Source organism: Hippopotamus amphibius, chromosome 2 (assembly GCF_030028045.1).
Source record: "Hippopotamus amphibius kiboko isolate mHipAmp2 chromosome 2, mHipAmp2.hap2, whole genome shotgun sequence".
NCBI classification, from domain to species: Eukaryota; Metazoa; Chordata; class Mammalia; order Artiodactyla; family Hippopotamidae; genus Hippopotamus; species Hippopotamus amphibius.
Window position 1 is genome coordinate 185,073,173 of NC_080187.1, and position 18,770 is coordinate 185,091,942.

General features: G+C 55.2%; 1 protein-coding gene across 3 annotated transcripts; it reads left to right on the plus strand.

Moving 5' to 3' along the window:
* Positions 1-78: 78 nt before the first annotated feature.
* Positions 79-18,017, plus strand: TYRO3 (TYRO3 protein tyrosine kinase). Of its 3 annotated transcripts, none has more exons than XM_057722309.1 (20): positions 79-519; positions 1,110-1,208; positions 2,273-2,456; positions 2,681-2,781; positions 3,555-3,725; positions 5,168-5,254; positions 6,037-6,152; positions 8,679-8,856; positions 9,548-9,693; positions 10,224-10,368; positions 10,751-10,880; positions 10,989-11,089; positions 11,380-11,475; positions 11,801-11,881; positions 12,293-12,385; positions 12,802-12,923; positions 13,330-13,439; positions 13,630-13,789; positions 14,008-14,129; positions 16,524-18,017. In XM_057722309.1, the coding sequence occupies exons 1-20, from the start codon at positions 396-398 to the stop codon at positions 16,909-16,911; spliced, it is 2,754 nt and encodes a 917-aa protein (XP_057578292.1). In that variant the 5' UTR covers positions 79-395; the 3' UTR covers positions 16,912-18,017. The 3 variants fall into 3 exon arrangements, with proteins under 3 accessions (XP_057578292.1, XP_057578291.1, XP_057578294.1); XM_057722308.1 differs by having other exon boundaries at positions 82-519; positions 14,008-14,144; XM_057722311.1 differs by lacking the exon at positions 1,110-1,208 and having other exon boundaries at positions 84-519; positions 14,008-14,144.
* Positions 18,018-18,770: the final 753 nt, after the last annotated feature.

The following is an 18,770-nucleotide window of genomic DNA, read 5'->3' on the forward strand; positions in this document are numbered from 1 at the left end:
GGGTGGCGCTCGGAGCGAGCCGCCCGGGGCTTCGCGGGGGGGCGGTACGAGCTCGGGCTGCGGGCGGGCGGGCGGGCCGGGGAGGAGGCGGCGGCTCCGAGGAGAACATGAATCAGCGGCGGCGGCGACGGCGGCGACGGCTGTGGAAGGAGCGCGGTGGCCCAGGAGCGGCCCCGGGGACCCCGCGCGGCTGACAGCCGCCGCGGCGACTCTCAGCGGGAGCGGGTCTCGGAGCGCGGGCCCCAGCGCCGCCCCCACCCGCCCCCTCGGCCGGCCCCCGCCCCTCCCTCGGCCCTCCTCCCTCCTCCCTCCTCTCCCTCCTCCCTCGTCCTCCTCCACTCCCTCCTCCCTGGTCGCTCGCGGGCCGGGCCCGGCATGGTGCGGCGTCGCCGCCGATGGCGCTGAGGCGGAGCATGGGGCGGTCGGGGCTCCCGCCGCTGCCGCCGCCGCCGCCGCCGCCGCCGCTGCTGCTGCTGGCCGGTCTGGCCGCTCTGCTGCTCCCGGAGCCCGCGGCCGCAGGTAGGGGGCTGGCCCGGGGGCGGCGGAAAGCGAGGGGCTGCGGAGGGGCGCGGCCGGGGTCGGAGCCCGGGGACTGCCGCCGAGCGAGCCCCGGGCCTGCGCGGGCCGGAGAGCTGGGCGAGGGGCTCCGCGCTGGAAGGCCGAGGCTCGGGGGCTGGGGGAGGGGGCTCAGCGGCACGTTCTCCGAGGAGTCTCGGGTCGCGGCCCCCACCCCCAACTTTCTCGCGACCGGGCTCTTTTGGCGGGGTTGTTAGGAAAGCAGTGGGGCCGCGGGCTGAGTGGTCAGCGGGGGGTGTTTGGGATTGGCTTTTCCCGCCTCGATGTTCCTAGTTGTTTGCTCTCCCCTCCCAGTCCTGGGGACCACATTCTGTCCGCCCCGCACACGAAGGTCCCACAGGGGCTGAGACTGAGCACCCACAGGCACCCCTACATCTTGTAGGTACAGGGGCTTCGGAGTGCCCAGTCACAGAAAACACCTGGGTATACTCTAGTCCCTGTGCCTGCTCCAAGCTTACTGAAACCGGGCATGCTGGAGAGGATGGTCCGGGGCAGGCTTGCTGGTCTTTGCTCAGCCTTGTGTTCCCACATAGCCACTGAGGCATTTGCCAGTGACAGGAGAGCTTCTTGCAGCACCCGGGATCCCCAAGTTCACACTACACACCCCTGGGACTGCTGGGCGTGTATGGCGTGTAAGGCTACCCCTCTTTGCCCTCTGACTGGTCCTGATAGGGTGAAGGGAGTAGGAAGAGACACAGGCCAGATCAGCAGCCACCGGGCGGGCACCTTCTTTTCAGACAGCACTCCCTGCTGTATCAGCATCTCAGGGAAGGAAAGGGAAGGGAAAGAGTGACAAGTGTTTCCAAGCTGAAGGGTGTGTATATCTTAGGATCAGAGAGCTCAGGAATTCGCCTAGCGTCACACAGCAAAGGGCAGGAAGAAGCAGAATTGGATTTCAGCTTTGTTGATAGTTCACCTGCCCCTCTCTGCTTAAAAACACGCTGGGAAATCAGGAGGGGTGTGTGCATGTGCGTGTGTGTGTGTTCAGACAGTAGTGGCCCTGTTGGTGTGACAGTAGCTCAGGGGTCTTGGGCTCCCTGTTCAGGGCCCCTCCCCTCCCTTCTACCTCCTACCTTCCTAGCTCCCGCCCCTGCACACATTCAGGTATTAATAGAGCGGCCGGCTGCCAGGAAGGCTGCCATGTGTTTGATCTGACGTGGTTTTGCAGCCATATGTTCTCCACTTCAGGGGAGCACCCGCTCCTTCCCTTCCTCAGCCTCCTTACATTTGCCGGGGTGGGGTGCAGGGGGATGCCAGCAGCAGTGCAGGGTCTTGGCTGATACCCTGGGTGGAGAGCTGGCTGCCTGTTGCACTGACTGGGTGCGGCAGTGATTCCCAAGGCAGTACCTATCTCAAGTGTATGAGAGTGCCCCACTGTTGCAGCCTGGCTTCTTTCCTTTTGGTGGTTGGGCCTGACCTAACATTGCCCAGCAGGGAGGTGTGGGGAAGGGGTCACTTCCTTACAGCTGGGAGGAACTTGGCAGTGGCAGATATGGTGCCCAGAGAGTTTGTCATGCTCCTTCCCCTCGCCCAGGTCCAGGCCACCTTCCCTCCCACCCTGTCCTGCTTCTGCTTCCCTGGCCAGTAGCTGAGAATGAACCCCCGACACAGAAGCTAGATTCTGGAAGAGGGGGGATATTTCCAGAGACAGGGTCCCTCTGAAGCAGAATGACACATTCTCCTTCCCACCTCTCAGGCCTGAAGCTCATGGGAGCCCCAGTGAAGATGACAGTGTCTCAGGGGCAGCCGGTGAAGCTCAACTGCAGCGTGGAGGGGATGGAGGAGCCTGAGATACAGTGGGTGAAGGATGGGGCTGTGGTCCAGAGTGTGGATCAGGTGTACATCCCCGTCAGTGAGCAGCACTGGATCGGCTTCCTCAGGTGCAGGACTGTGGGGGAAGGTGCGGGATGTCAGCCTGGGGGCATGTTGTGCTCTTTCCTTGGGTTTGGGCGCTGGGGGCAATGCTGATGCCCTGAGGTCTGTGGTTTTTTAATTTGGCAACCTGTGGAAACTTCCAGAAGTGGGGGCAATCTGAACCCATTGAATCTGCCCAGCAGAGCTGCCCCCCCTTGACCCTGGGAGGCCTGGTGTCCTGTTTCCACAGCCTGAAGTCAGTGGAGCGCTCTGATGCGGGCCAGTACTGGTGCCAGGTGGAGGATGGGGGCGAAACTGAGACCTCCCAGCCAGTGTGGCTCATGGTAGAAGGTGAGGAGGCAGAGCCACGTGAGCGTGTTGGCCTGGAGCAGGTGCTCTCTGCTAGTGACCACACCTTTGCCCAAGAAAGCTCAGTGGAAGTTGGGCTGCCCCACTGCCCTCTGGGACATGATTGCTCCAGACTCCAGGCCCGGCCCAGACATGGCAGACCATACCCATTGGAGTCTGGGTATTTGAGAGCCAAGAGGGCAACTAAGACCCATAATCTATAGGGTGCAGTCAAGTTTCAGTTGTCTGACAAACAAGCCTGAAGCACCCATCTAGGGCTGGACCCTGTTCTGCCAAGTGGCCGGGCCAGGAGGGGGAGAGATGGGGGAGGGGGGGAAGGATCCGCAGCTGCAGGAGCTCAGAGCTGTTCAGCCCAGGAAAACAAAGTGACTAAGAAAGTAACAAAGGGCCCTGAACGGGATCTGGGGCCTGCCAGCAGAACTCTGCTAAAGCTCCCGCCCACTGCCCCTCCCTTACTGCCCCTCCCCCAGCTCCCCACCCTCTGCCTCTTCCCTTGCTTTGAGAAGGGCTGTTAGAGCAGGTCTGAGAAGGGAGAACCTGTCAGGCCCAAGGGGACAGCATAAAGGATATCCCCGAGGGGGCCAAAGAAGAGAAGCTTCCCCCCTCAAGCTAGAGGCCCATTCTGCAGCTGACCCAATCATAAGGGCCCGTGGGACCTTCAGCACAGAGGGCTTCAAATAGTAGCAGAATTGTGGTGTGGGCAGTTGGAAGCTGAGAGGTGGCAAGGCTCACTCCACCCGCCTTTCTCCCCCTAGGTGTGCCATTTTTCACTGTGGAGCCAAAAGATCTGGCAGTGCCACCCAATGCCCCTTTCCAACTGTTTTGTGAGGCCGTGGGTCCCCCAGAACCTGTTACCATTGTCTGGTGGAGAGGAGGCACGAAGCTTGGGGGACCTGCTCCCTCTCCCTCCGTTTTAAATGTAACAGGTGAGCAGCCTCAGGAGGGGCTTTGAACAGGGGTGATGAGGCTGGCAGAGTTTGAATCTGCTTAAATCACTGAGCTTGCGGCTGTGAGTGTCCGGGGGGCCTGGCTACGTGAGCTGCACCATTACGAAGCTCATTAGTTAGGTGTGCTAGGCTGGCCGGGTGGGCTGATTAGTGGTGATCCTGCTGGGTGTGCCCAAGGAGATGCAGGAGCCTCTGCCTTTCATTCACAGCAGTCTAGGCCCTGCACAGCTGGCCCTGGGAGATGAATGTGTGGGACCAGGGGCACCCATCCCCCCCACCCCTCCCAAGGGAAGGAGCCAGGAACCGGCCCACGCAGAGCTAAGAGGAGTGTCTGGCAGACTTGCCTAGAAGACAAGAGTCTCAGGCTGCAGAGTGGGGAACAGCAGGGGGAAGAAAAAGGGAGAGGGGGAATCCAGCACAAAGATACAGGGGCCTCCTCTTCTAACGGCTTTTTCCAGAAATCTCCAGACCTTTCCCAAACAACTGTTCACACCTCCACTCAGACAAAAAGCAGCCACACCTGCACACCTACCTGGACCCCAAGATTCTCAGGCACATAACTTACACACTTGTGAGGCTTGCTGATCTGTGAAACAAAGTTACTGTTTCTGGTCAAGGCTTGAACTGGCCAAAAATGGGAGTCTGAGCTAAGTCTCATGGGCTGTAAGGTGAGAGAGACGGATTCTGATGTGCCAAGTCCCTTAGGAATATGCATCTTGAAAAGAGGTGGACTGCAGGATCTGTTGGAAGCCAGGGCAGGTCCTGTTGAGGAGGCGCTGGGTCGGAGCAGATGAGAAGCGAGGTTGGGTTCAGTTCTCTCCAGATGTGCGTGGTTGGGACCCTCAGGCAGCCAGCTTGATAATAAGCACTCACTGAACTCCTACTCCACACACCACACTGTGCTAGGCACCACAGGGGATCAAGGGAATACAAAGGAAATAGAAGCCATCGGTCCAGCCCCCCAGGAATTAGTGTAATTGGGGAGACACACGCATAAGGAGCAGGAAACTATTGAAAGGCAGTGAATCTGCAAATAGAACAATGATAGGCACAGAGCAGAGAGAGAAGGGCTCTGGAATGTGCAATAAAGGAGTGACCAGAAAAGGGAGGCAGCTTTGTACTGTCTGCAGGAGACAGGATTGAGGTGGGAGGGGTGGTATAAGGTTTCTCAAGTGCTTTACTGTGTGCCACACACTTTACACACGTTGCATCAGTTGGTTCTCACAATTCTCCCATTTGGGAGTTGAGAAAACAGAGCCCCAGCCCTGGGATTTATATGCAGGCCCACGCTGTCTAACCTTTCCTTTGGCTGGATATTGTAGGCTATTCAGACCCAGAGGCTGACTCTCCCCCTTCCCCAGTCCCAGACTGAGTGGGGAGTTGCTGCTTGAGGGGTGCTGACTGAGGTTTTCTGGCCCCAGGGGTGACCCAGAGCACCGTGTTCTCCTGTGAAGCTCACAACCTAAAAGGCCTGGCCTCTTCTCGCCCAGCCACTGTTCGTCTTCAAGGTAGGAAGATCCTGGGAAGTGAGGGGCGGTGAGGCAGGGGCGTTCTCAGCAGGCTGTGGGTGAAGTTAAATGAGGGTGAAGTTAAAATCCTTCGGTGTTCCAGCTCGCCTCGGTCCTGCTGGGATCTGAGTGATGAGGGGTTAATTGGCATAGCTCTGTTCCTAGTGGGAGCACCTGAGACCCTGCCATGGCTGAGATGAGAATAGAAACCTGACGTCACAGCAGATTTCCCATCACGAAGCAGAGTCCTTGGGAGGGAGGGAGGGAGGGAGGGAGCAAGCAGGAGATGGTCAAGGCTCATGCCCAATCTTGCTTCTGCCAGCCCCTGTGGAGGGAATGGAGGTGGGGAAAACAGCCTAGCAGGACACTAGAGGAGACCCAGAGAGCTGCTGTGTGCAGCAGGAGGGGTGGAGGGGGGAGAGAGCCAGTGTGTGCAGGCATGGGCTGTGGCTGCGGGGCCAGCTGCCTCTCACTGGTATCTCCCAAGGCCGAGGTGCCATCGGCCTACACACCCACTGTCTTATCCTATTCCTGGGTCAGACAGGGCCCCTGATTCAGCGAGAGGTGCCCTCTCTCCACAGCGTAGGCACTCCCAGGTGTGAGCAGCTGTCCTCCGCCGGTTGCTTGACTTGTATATTACTGTGGTCCTGGGAGTGCTGAGTAGCCATCTTAAGTTTTTTTTTGAGGGGGGACCCCTAAGAAGGGATTCAAGGCTCGACTCCCATGCTTTCTCCCTCTTTTTCTATCCTTCCTGGACACTGACTCTAAGTCCCCATCCACAGCACTGCCTGCAGCCCCCTTCAACGTCACAGTGACGAAGCTCTCCAGCAGCAATGCTAGCGTGGCCTGGACGCCAGGTGCCGATGGCCAAGCCCTGCTCCAATCCTGTACGGTGCAGGTAGGCTGAGAGGGTGGGACAGGCTCCTTCTGGCTGCCTCAGGGGCACTTTGTTGCCCACGGGGCTTGGTCTCCAGCTCTATTCAGGTGACAGCCCTGGCCACTGCCCCTTATCATAGGGTGCTCTAGCAACCAAGGGACGGCAGATCCATCGACGCAACCCGTGCATTCTTCAGGCTAGAAAACAGATTAGAGTAGATTGGGGATACCTGGAAGAGCTTTTCTTTTGTGGGTGAAAACCCAAACCTTTGACTTATCTGATACCTGTACTCTTGTGCCCTACCCACCGTGACCCATGCCGAAGAGAACAAGGGGACCAGAAGAGGTCCTAGGCCTCTTTCCCACAGAGTGGGAAAACTGGGTAAGATGAGGCAAACTAAAAATGAGGCAATTCAGGCTTGACCATTTTCGTCTGTCCACTCAAAAGGTGTTTAATGAGCACCTTTGAAATGGTTCTAGGCAGTTCTCTTAGGTAGCAAAGGCCCCTGCTCTCGGCTCCACCCTTTAGAGCCCCACTCTAGCCCTCTGGTTGGACCCCTTACCCCTGGGCAGGGAATCCAGAGAGCCAAGAGGATGTGCCCATCCAGCTCACCATTTCACACCCCTCTCCCCTTAACCTGAGTCTGCTTCTGGGGCCTGTATGGGCTTCTTCCCTGGTCCGTCCTCCAGCGACGGATCACGCTAAGGTATGTGCTCCTCTGAGCCCAAAGGGCAGCCATCTGAGGGGGAGTGGGTATGCGGCAGTACTGTCCCCACCCGTGATGGGGCTCTTGGCGCAGACCCTTGGCTGGAGGCTGGCTCCTTGTGCCATCACATTCTGGCTTGGGACTCCAAGGGTTCAGAGCATGATAAATGCAACCTGATCTTCCAGGTTGTTCTGTAGCTTTGTTTGTCAATACATTAAGATAGAAAATATTTTACTTAATAGTCTGTTAGCTGATTTTTAATGTTTAAATCTCTAGTCATATGGTACACTGGATCTCCATTTGTACTGTTGCCCTGGGTCCCCAAAATGTAAAGAGCAGGCCTGGTTCATGGTGCCCCTAGGCTCCTCGTTACTTTGCCCTTGGGAAGCTCTGAGAGCTCGTGCGTGCGTTGGCATGTAAACCGTTACAAAGAGTGGTATCTGCTCTAGCATAATGATGCATCAGGCACAGAGGGGCATGGGTTTCCTCAAGTATTTGAGAAAGGCTTTCACAGAAAAAGTGGTATTTGCGCTGAATCTTAAAGGATGAGTTGGACTGTGCTAGGAAGGTTATTCTTAACAAAGGGAACAGCGTTTGCAGAGACATGGAGGTGTGGAACCTGGAGTGAGGGCAGGTGGGAAAGGGTGGGTTGCAAGTGTCTGCTGACAGAGTTTTTTTTTTTTTTTTTTTTTTTTTTTTTGGCACACGGGCTTAGTTGCTCCGTGGCACGTGGGATCTTCCTGGAGCTGGGATCGAACCCGTGATCTCTGCATTGGCAGGCAGATTCTTAACCATTGCACCACCTAGGAAGCCCATGACAGAGTTTTTTAATTGAAGTATAGTTGATTTACAATGTTGTATTCATCTCTGTTGTACAGCAGTGACTCAATTATAGATATATTCTTTTTAAAAATTTATTTATTTATTTATTTATTTTTATTTTTTATTTGCTGTGTTGGGTCTTTGTTGCTGTGCACGTGGGCTTTCTGTAGTTGCGGAGAGCGGGGAGTACTCTTCGTTGTTGTGCATGGGCTTCTTAGTGCAGTGGCTTCTCTTGTTGCAGAACACAGGTTCTAGGTTCGCAGGCTTCAGTTATTGGTGCGTGGGCTCAGTAGTTGTGGTTCGCAGGCTCAGTAGTTGTGGTGCATGGGCTTAGTTGCTCCACGGCGTGTGGGATCTTCCCAGACCAGGGCTGAAACTCGTGTCCCCTGCATTGGCAGATTCTTAACAACTCTGCCACCAGGAAAGCCCTAAATATATTCTTTTCATATTCTTTTCCATTATGATTTATCACAGGATATTGAATATTGTTCCCTGTGCTATATAGCAGGACCTTGTTGTTTATCCATTCTATATAATACAAGTTTGCATCTGCTAATCCCAAACTCCCAATCCTTCCCTCCCTCACCCCCCACCCCTTGGCAACCACAAGTCTGTTCTCTGTCTGTGAGTCTGTTTCTGTTTTGTAGATATGTTCATTTGTGTTGTATTTTACATTCCACATATAAGTGATATCACATGGTATTTGTCTTTCTCTTTCTGACTTACTTCATTTAGTATGATAATCTCTAGATCCATCTATGTTGCTGCAAATGGCATTATTTCATTCTTTTTTATGGCTGAGTAATATTCCATTGTGTATGTATGTACCACATCTTTATCCACTCACCTGTCAATGGCCGTTTAGGTTGTTTCCATGTCTTGGCTACTCTGCTGATAGACTTGAAGAGGCATTAACTCAAGTCCCCCAACCATACCCATACCTATCCCATCTTCCATCTCATCTCACATGCCTAAGAAACCTCCCTCCCTTACATGGTTAATTTTCTGTTTTTCTGTAGGTGACTCAGGCCCCAGGAGGCTGGGAGGTCCTGGCTGTTGTGGTTCCTGTGCCACCTTTTACCTGTCTGCTCCGGGACCTGGCACCTGCCACCAACTATAGCCTCAGGGTTCGCTGTGCCAATGCCTTGGGGCCTTCTCCATATGCTGACTGGGTACCCTTTCGGACAAAGGGTCTAGGTAAGGGATTTACAGAGCAGAGTACCTGGACAGGGATGAGCAGGGGCAGGGCAGTGTTGGCTCCAGTTCTGAATGGAGTTGATTGAGAGAGGGCTACCTGAGAGGGAGGATCATGCATCAGTCAGCAAACACCTTATTGAGGGCCTGCTGCTTACCTATGAACTAGGTAAATCCAGCCCCTCCTCCCATGCAGCTCTGGTTCTAGTGGGTGGGGCAAACAAGAAAGGTAGGAAACATCAGATAATATGGTGGTGAAGAGTGCCCCAAGGTGCTCCAGGAATACCCCCATACAGAGATCTGAGGTCTGGATGGTAAGGAAGGAGCCATATTTGGGGGAAATCACTGTAGGAAGAGGGCGCAGAGTACAGTGACCCTATGGCAAACTTGCTTGGAGTTCCTAGCAGTTGCAAGGAGGCCGGCAGGGCTGTGAGAGGAGAGTGAAGGTTGCTGCTGAGGCAGTAACCAAGGTGGTGAAGAGCAACACCCTGCCTCGCTGGAGTGGCACAGGTCCTGCCATTGCTCACCTCTACTCCCCTGGACAATGGGTGAGAGCGGTCAGAACTGGGAAGCAAACTCTTCCCCTGTTGCCCTCTGAGCTATTTAGTTCTTTGGTGTTGGTTCCAAAGGCCTGCGTGGGATAGTGATGGTGGGAAGGGCAGGGCTCTTAGCAACCTTCTTTCTTTGGAAACAGCCCCAGCCAGAGCTCCCCAGAACCTCCATGCCATCCGCACGGACTCAGGCCTCATCCTGGAATGGGAAGAAGTGATCCCTGAGGGCCCTTTGGAAGGCCCCCTGGGACCCTATAAACTGTCCTGGGCTCAAGACAACGGAACCCAGGTAAGGGAAGCTTCCACTCTCCAAGTGAAGTAGTGTCAGCCCTCAGGGCTCCGAGGCCTTTAGAGCTTCAGCATGGCTGTCCTTGGTGAGCCTGGGGGTCTTAGTGGGCCTCCCACCACCCCAGGGAGTCTACCCCTTCCTGCCCTCCCCTGCAGGCTGCACTCTTCATTGGATTATATCTCCTGTTGGGATTGCTTCCAGCGTCCACTTTGAAAGTAAAGCAGGAAGCACATTCCTGCACAAACTGGGAGAGGACACAGATAAGGCCTTCTTATCCTCCCCCACCCCTCCAGTTTCCTCCCATCCCCCACATCTGCATTCTCTGACTGAGCCTTGTTTGTGTTCAAGAGAGGCCTCTGCAGCCTGCAGCAGGAATGTGATGACTCCCAGCAGGATGTGTTCCTACAGCCCCTGCATCCACAGTGTCCCTAGCCTCCCATGTTCTTAGTGAGACCTTTTTCTGCCTTCAGGCCCCAGCTGGAGGCCTTTTCCTCAGACTCAGTGTGGGATGGGGCTTTTCCTGGCTGCAGGGTGAGCTGACAGTGGAGGGGACCAGGGCCAACCTGACAGGCTGGGATCCCCAGAAGGACCTGACTGTGCGTGTGTGCGTCTCCAATGCAGTGGGCTGTGGGCCCTGGAGTCTGCCACTGGTGGTCTCTTCTCATGACCATGCAGGTGAGGCCTGTAAGGGGCAGGGGGCAGGGGATCGAGGCTTTCAAGGGCAACCTAGACTCATGGGAGGAGGCTGGCAGCAACTCCCCTCCTAATGGTCCCAAAGACTCAGAGCCAAGCACTTGAGGCCAGGGATGTATCTCATTCTCCTCCCCCTGCCCTACAACTAGCTGAGAAATCCCTGGTCGTGTTGTAGGTCCCAACAGGCAGGGCCTGTCACTGACAGCGTAAGAACTCTTGGCTCTTCCTTTGGAGCCTCTTTCCTCTCTGGACCCTTGTTGACTGAGAGGAGCCTCTTGACTAGGCCAGACAACCATCACTGGAAAATTCTAAAGGGCCTCCTTGGTGTCAGCCTAGCTCGTGCCACAGCCCCTGTCTCCCACAGGCCAGGAGGGCGCTCCCCACAGCCGCACATCCTGGGTGCCTGTGGTCCTGGGTGTGCTGACAGCCCTGGTGACAGCCGCTGCCCTGGCCCTCATCCTGCTTCGAAAGAGGCGGAAGGAGACACGGTTTGGGTATGGGGGGTGGGGGGCTGGGGGGCTGGGGGGTGGGGTGGCGGCGGGGAGAGGCAGGTAGTGACTGAAGACCTTGGAGCTGACTCCAAGTCCTGGGTTTCCCTCCAGGCAAGCCTTTGACAGTGTCATGGCCCGGGGGGAGCCAGCTGTTCACTTCCGGGCAGCACGGTCCTTCAACCGGGAAAGGCCTGAGCGCATCGAGGCCACACGTGAGTGAGTGGTGGGGAGTCACAGGAGGATAAAAATGGACTATCTTGGACCCCTATCCGCATTCCTCTTACTAATTTGACCAATAGGTCTGAAACTTGATGAGTCCTAACCACACGGTGGAAAAGACACACAGACCTATCCTCGTGGCGGTCGCCAGCCCAGCTGCGGGAAAGCTGACTTAAGCTCATCTCTGCTTTGAGGGTGGAGTCTGGGGTGCAGGAGGCAGGCTGGGTTTTGGATCTGGAACCAGAGCGGTCCCTCCCCTACCTCACCACCCGCCTCCCCACAGTGGACAGCTTGGGCATCAGTGATGAGCTGAAGGACAAGCTGGAGGATGTACTCATCCCAGAGCAGCAGTTCACCCTGGGCCGGATGTTGGGCAAAGGTGTGTGGGGCTGTGCAGGGATTGGCATGAGTTGCTGGGTGTGTTTGGTTGCTCCCATCACTCTGAGGGTGTGGATTTAGGTCAGCTTCTATGAACAGGATATGCTTGTAGACTCCCAGGTTTGGTATGTTTGGAGGAATGGAGGCTGGGGTTGAGGAGGACTGAGGTGTCATCACTCCCAGCATACTTTACTATGAACAAGGGAGCCTCCTTCAATGGCCCCAGAGTCTAATGATTTTGTGTCCCTATGAAGGGTCCCCTGGGAGGGCTCTGAGTGGGGGACAGGAGGCCAAAGGGACTCACCATCATTTGGATCGGTTCCTAGGAGAGTTTGGTTCAGTGCGGGAGGCCCAGTTGAAGCAGGAGGATGGCTCCTTTGTGAAAGTGGCTGTAAAGATGCTGAAAGGTGAGTGGGGAGTAGTACTGTAGTGGAGTGAGGGTGTCACTTGGGAGGGTGAGAGGGGTGGCAGATCCTGAAGTAGGCTCCTCCGGGCCCCTAGGCTTTCCAAGATGAGTTAGCACTGACTGGGATGCTGTCTGTACCATGTGAATAATTCACAGGCATAAACCCACACTCACTGGTGCCCCAGCATTTGTCCTCTGCTGTCAGCAGTGACTGTCCTCTGGTTTCACTCGGGGTGATTAAAGCTGTGGTTGGTTGAGCTGTTTGGCTGTCCAAACCAAAGGGAAGGCATGAGCCAGTGGAGAAATTGTTGGATAGCACCAGCCCGTGGTGGTTTCTCTTGCTCATGGCTGAACTGTTTCTTGAGCCCACTGGAGACACACCTCCCTCATCCCCTCCCTCCTTTCTTCCCAGCTGACATCATTGCCTCAAGCGACATTGAAGAGTTTCTCAGGGAAGCGGCTTGCATGAAGGAGTTTGACCACCCACACGTGGCCAAGCTAGTTGGTGAGCCCCTTCTTGGGGGAGGTAAATGTAAAATAGGGCTGAAACTATGCTCCCCCAAGGTGTGAGGGCAGCCTGTGAGAGAGAATTTCGGACTTGCCTGGTGAGTAAGCAGATGCCAAAATAGCAAGGAGGGGCCTGGCTGAAATCTGATCAGGCTCTAGGTAAGGAGTTCAATTTGCAGACCCTGAACCTGCTCATATAAACAGAGGAGGAGGTGGGTGGACAGCGAAGTTGCTCCAGGGATTCGGGGGCAGCCAGAGTCCCTCCTGGGTAGTCACCAGACCAGTGTGGAACTTATGGGGAAAGAGGTCGCAGAACCAGTGCTAGAGGTAGGACCCAGCAGGTGGGGCTCATGCAGATGCCTGAACTTTGTCCCTTGACCTTTACGTGCCCCGCTGACTCTCCCTTGTCCCCAGGGGTGAGTCTCCGGAGCAGGGCCAAAGGCCGTCTCCCCATCCCCATGGTCATCCTGCCTTTCATGAAACACGGGGACCTGCACGCCTTCCTGCTCGCCTCCCGGATTGGGGAGAACCCCTTTGTGAGTGCCCGGGGTGGGAACGGCCAGGAGGTGGAAAGGGACAAAGACCCTGGGAGAGAGGCTGGCTTGGTGGGTAGGGCCAATTGCGTTGGTTGGGAGAAGGTGGGCTTAAAGTTGGACTCTTTGCTAACAGACTTCCTTCTCCCTCACAAACCCCTGCTGGGAATTTAGGCTGGGTAAGGCCTCTTCCTGGGAGAGGAGTCCCGTGGAGCCCCACACTGGGCGAGTCTTGACTTTTGGGTGCTCTCCCTCAGACTTGCCAAAGCTTCTTTGCACTGGGAAGCTCCTTCATCCCCTTCCTTTCAGTGATTCTGAGGGCAGTCTTTAGGCTTCCTGGCCAGGGAATCCCATTCATCCTGCCCTGGCTGGGTCTAGCCTGAGCTTGCCCTATCTATCTGCCCACCAGAACCTGCCCCTGCAGACCCTGGTCCGGTTCATGGTGGACATCGCCTGTGGCATGGAGTACCTGAGCTCCCGGAACTTTATCCACCGAGACCTGGCTGCCCGGAACTGCATGTATGTGAATTCTGGAGGTCTCGGGGGTGGGAGGCAGGTAGCAGTGCCAGGAAGAACTAGCTAATGGTCAGTTCCCACCTGGGACGGTGTCTGCTTCATGAGGGGACGGCTTGGGAACAAAGATGCCCTGGATTTATTAAGGCTGCCAGCCTGGCTGAAGGCTGACCCCATCCCCCGACACCCCTCACAGGCTGGCAGAAGACATGACGGTGTGCGTGGCCGACTTTGGACTCTCCCGGAAGATCTATAGCGGGGACTACTATCGTCAGGGCTGTGCCTCCAAACTGCCCGTCAAGTGGCTGGCCCTGGAGAGCCTGGCTGACAACCTGTATACTGTGCACAGTGACGTGGTAAGCAGGGTGGCACAATGAGATCTGACGGTAATAGAGCAGTGCAGACGGGTGCGTGGGTGGACCTTTAGCATCTCTGAGGGCCTAACCCGGTCTGCTCTCCGGGCTTCGGCTACCCCATTATGAGACCCCTGAGCCCCAAGATGTGCTTGCTTCGGGGCTCTACCTGGCTCAGGAAGCCCAGTGACCCCTCCCCTCCAACCTCGATTTTGTCCCAGTGGGCCTTCGGGGTGACCATGTGGGAGATCATGACGCGTGGGCAGACGCCGTATGCTGGCATCGAGAACGCTGAGATTTACAACTACCTCATCGGCGGGAACCGCCTGAAACAGCCTCCAGAGTGCGTGGAGGACGTGTGAGTGCCCCAGAAGGGGGATTCTGGGAGGAGACAGGTATTTGGGGTTTCAGCTGATGGCTGCCACCACAGCTGCTGGCCCAGTGGGAGCTCCGATCTGCGACTGAACTGGTTTTTTGTTTGTTTGTTTTTTGTGGACATGTCCTTGTCGTTAGAGGGATGTCTGACCTCTACCCCAAGCGTCCTCTTCACCCACGACTCCTATTTTCTTTCTCTCCCCCTTTACTGTCCCATAGTTCTTGCTCCAGCCCTTTCCTATCACTCCGTTTTCTCCAGTTTCCAGGGAGAACCAGGAATCCCACCCGAGGGCAGAAGGTACAGGGTTGAGCAACAGTGAAGGTTTCCCTGTCACCTCTTCCCCACCCCACGCCTTCCCTGAGGCTGAGCGCTCCCTCCCCCTTAGGGAGTGCTGCGCAGGGGCAGGAAAAAAACTGCTGCCCCGTCACATTCCTTGCTTGACAGGGAGGGGGCGCTGGGGGCGGGAGGTTGGGTTCCTTTCTTGTCTTGGCCTCCTCTCTGAGGGAGTGGGGAGACCTAAGATAACAAACTGAGATGCTGGGGAGAAGGGTACTGCCTTCTCTCCTTTCTGGAAGCCTGGAGCCCTTGGGAGTGGGGCAGGGTGGTGATACACTCACTGCACAGGGGAGAGTCGTGAACCCCTTGTGACTGGAAGGCAGTATCACTGACATTAGCTGGGTATTTTACAGGCATTCTTTCAGATAATCCTCCTCTAACCCTCTGAGGAAAGGACTATCATTATTCCCATTTTGTAAATGAGGAACTAGGATTAAAGAGGTGAAGTAACATGACCCAGGTCACACAGCTATTAAATGAATGCGTGGGGACTTGAACCTAGATCCGTGTGATTTTAGAATGCGCCTATTAACCACGACCCCGACCATAATTTGTCTATTCTAGTATTATTCTCCCACCCCACGCAAGCCAGAGTTTCCCTGGGCCGCCAGAGGACCTTTTCACTTGTACCAGGGGGAGGGAGTCCACAAACCTATTTTCTGCTGTGGGGTTGGACCTCCAGAGGTCTAAGAATAGAGACAGGCAGAGGAAGGCTTAGCCTGAACGGTGGGGTCCTCTTTCTCTAGGGTTTGAAGTGCCCTGAGTTTGGACTGTGCATGGGAGAAAGGGAAATGTGAGTGCATGAACCAGGCCCTACCCCTCAGCAGAGCTCAGGGCAGAGCAGGGGCAAGAAGCTCAGTTCTCCTGGTGGCTGCAGCCTCCCTGGGCCTCTGGAGGCACAGAGGCTCTGCGAGACAGTGGGGACCAGGCCCTGGCTTCGTGTCGTCTGAGGCTGGAGTTAGTGTTGTCAGTAGAGGGTGGGCAGGCACCGGTGGACAGACGCCCGTTGGCTCCTGGCATGGCCTTGACAGGGTATCCCCGCCTGGCCACGCACCCATGGCCTGGACCATTCCCACGACCTATTCAGTGTCTGGCATGATTCCCCCCATCATTGGAGGCCCCTGTTAGGAGGGCTGGTATGTGGGGAGTGTTTGGGGCTTTTATCATGGGCACAGGCAAGAAAGTCAGGAATTTGCTCTCACTAGATCTGGTCTCAGCCCCTTCCTGATATTTATTCATTCATTCATTCATTCATTCATTCATTCTCAGCATGAGGCATTCCCTGGGAACAGGGATGAGGCCTCAGGGAGTCTGTAAAGCTCCTAAAATTGTACATAAAAGGTGTTCCTGCCAGGGGAAAAGGGCTGGAAGCTTTTCTCAGATTCTCAAAAGGTGTCCATGAACAGCAAGGATTTAAGACCCCCTGAATGGGTGAGGATTTAGGACAAAGGGTGGATTCTCAAATCCACCCCCACAAAATAAGCCTGACTCCAGGCTGTGTTCCACAAGACAGAAATACTCCTACTACCCCCTCCCAAAACAGCATAAGAAGGACTCTGGACCCAACCCACATGGCTTCATCATTTTCTACCTGTGTGACCTTAGTCAAGGTTCTTAACCTCTCTGTGCCTCAGTTTTAACATTGGTAAAATAGGGATCACTTATTTCATAGTATTGTGAGAATTAACAAGAAATGTAAAATGCTTAGAAGAGTGCCAGATACATAGTAAGCCCTATACATGAGTGTGTTTAATTACATTTTTTTTCTTTTTTTTTTTTGAAGTTCTCTTTGGCTGTGCCACTTGGATTGTGGGATCTCAGTTCCCCAACCAGGGATTGAACCCGGGCCATGGCACTGAAAGCCTGGATCCTAACGGCTAGGCTACCAGGGAACTCCCTCAATCACATTTTTTAAAATCCTGGTTTTGTATGACTACGGGGCGGGCCTCTGCTTTTGAGAGAAGGACCCTCCATCCCCTTTCTCTGGCTCCTCACTCCCTCCCTTCACCCTTCTCTCTGCCACAGGTATGAGCTCATGTACCAGTGCTGGAGTGCAGACCCCAAGCAGCGTCCCACTTTCACATGTCTGCGCATGGAGCTGGAGAATGTCCTGGGCCACCTGTCTGTACTCTCCGCCAGCCAGGACCCCTTGTACATCAACCTTGAGGGAGCCCAGGAGTCTGCCGAGGGAGGCAACCTGGAGCTCCCTGGCGGGGACCAGGCCAGCAGCGGGGCTGGGGATGGCAGTGGCCTGGGGGCAGTGGGGGGCACCGGTGACTATCGGTACATCCTCAGCCCCGGGGGGCTGGCCGAGCGGCCTCGGCAGGAGGAGCAGCAGCCAGAGAGCCCTGTCAATGAGTCCCAGCGGCTGCTGCTGCTGCAGCAAGGGCTACTACCCCACAGTAGCTGTTAGCCCACAGGCAGAGGGCATCTGGGGCCATGCGGCTGGCTCTGCTGGCTGCTGTGCTGGCTGACTAAGCCCTGTCTGACCCCAGCCCAGGCAGCAAGGCATGGAGGCTCCTGTGGTAGTCCTCCCAAGCTGTGCTGGAAGCCTGGACTGACCAAATCACCCAATCCCAGTTCTTCCTGCAACCACTTTGTGGCCGGCCTGGCATCAGTTCAGGCCTTGGCTGGGTGGAGGTGGGCCAGGCCTGGTTGTCTAAACCCAGGCAGCTGGCAGAGGGGGTGGTTATGTTTCCATGGTTACCATGGGTGGGGAGAGGAGTTGGGAGAGGGTAGATCCAACCCTGTGGGCCCCTACTCTCCCAGCTGAGCTGCCTCTGCTGCTTTAGTGCATGCATTGAGGCATCTCTGGCCTGGGGGCCCATCTGTGCCTGTGCTTGGGGTTTAAATGCCCAGGTTTGCCCCTCCTCACAAAGAGATGCCCTTGTATTATTCCCCTTTAGGTGAGAATTGGTAAGGGGTTGGTACAGCAGGTCCCAAGCCCTGTAGCCGGAGGCAGTGGGACACTCAGGTCTGAATCTTAATCACCTTCCTGGTTACCCACCCTGTCTAGGCCAGGAGTAAGTGCAGCTGACCAGGTCACAGCAAAGGCATGCTGAATTACACAGGCTACCGTTTGCCAGGCTTCTAAAGGCAATGCACTGAGCCCGGCAAGAGGAAGCGGTGCTGTAACCTTGCCCAGGAATGAGCGAGGCCCGAGAGGAGTCCAGGAGCCCCTCTTCAGTCCCTTCCGCAGTCTGTCTGAGCATGCTACCAAATCCCAAAATACCCTAAGACTAACAAAGGCAGCTGTGTCTGAGCCCAGTCCTTCCACGCAGTGTCTCTTTGTCCCAACCTTCCTTCTAACTGGAGACCCTCTTCTGTCCCAAGTCTCCAAAGATGGAGAGAAAATAGGCTTGGTGGCTGGTGTGGCTGAGGGAGAGTTACTGGAGCCTGGACCCCAGCCTGGTGGGGGAGCCTCTGGGAGTGCATGGGGCAGGCCCTTGCCGTTAGGGACTTGTCCAAGCCGTTAGATGCTGTTTAAAAACAGAAATAAATTGAAGACTGAAGACCCAAGGCTTTGTCTCTTAAATGTTTACTTTTTTTCCCCAGATCACAAACATGAAGCATCTCTGCATAGAGAAAAGTCTGGAAAGACATATGCCAAAATGTTAACAGCTGTTATCTTTACATGATGTGATTAAGGGGGCTTTTTTCCCTTTGTGTTTTGCAGGTTTTCTGCATTGAGCACAAAATGCTTTTGTAATTACAGAAGGTCCCAAAGAATCTGATAGTAAAAATAACGCATAGTCATAGATAATTAGGGAAATGCAGAAAGTCATTTGAAAAATGCCAAATACCTATAATCCTGCCACCATTGACCTTTTGAAAATGCAAGTGTCTTGAAAAAGTTCTTTATCTTGGAACAAAGACAAAGAGGTTGCTTTGGCTGCCTCCTAAGCCTCCATCAGACCCTCTGTCGGGTGTGGAAACAGCTCTCACCTTCGCAGTGTTGCCTAGAGCCAGGAAACTGGCAAGAAGTGGGCAAAGAGGATAATGAGCCCCTTCAGGATCAGAAATAAGAGAATGAAGTTTGCTTTCAAGTATTTCCACCTGAAAACGTTGGAAGCTTTTAGCGCAAGCTTATGGGAACGAGCCGCAGGAGGCGTGAGAAACAGGCGCTCTCTGTGTCGGGGGTGTGGGAAGATGGGGAGGGACACAGGTACTGCACTGCTGGCTGAGGGCAGTGGGAGGGGGTGGGTGCTTCTGAAAGCAAATATCCTGAAAAACCTGTTGCTGGTGCTCCGGATTCTCGTTCCCACGTGGTTC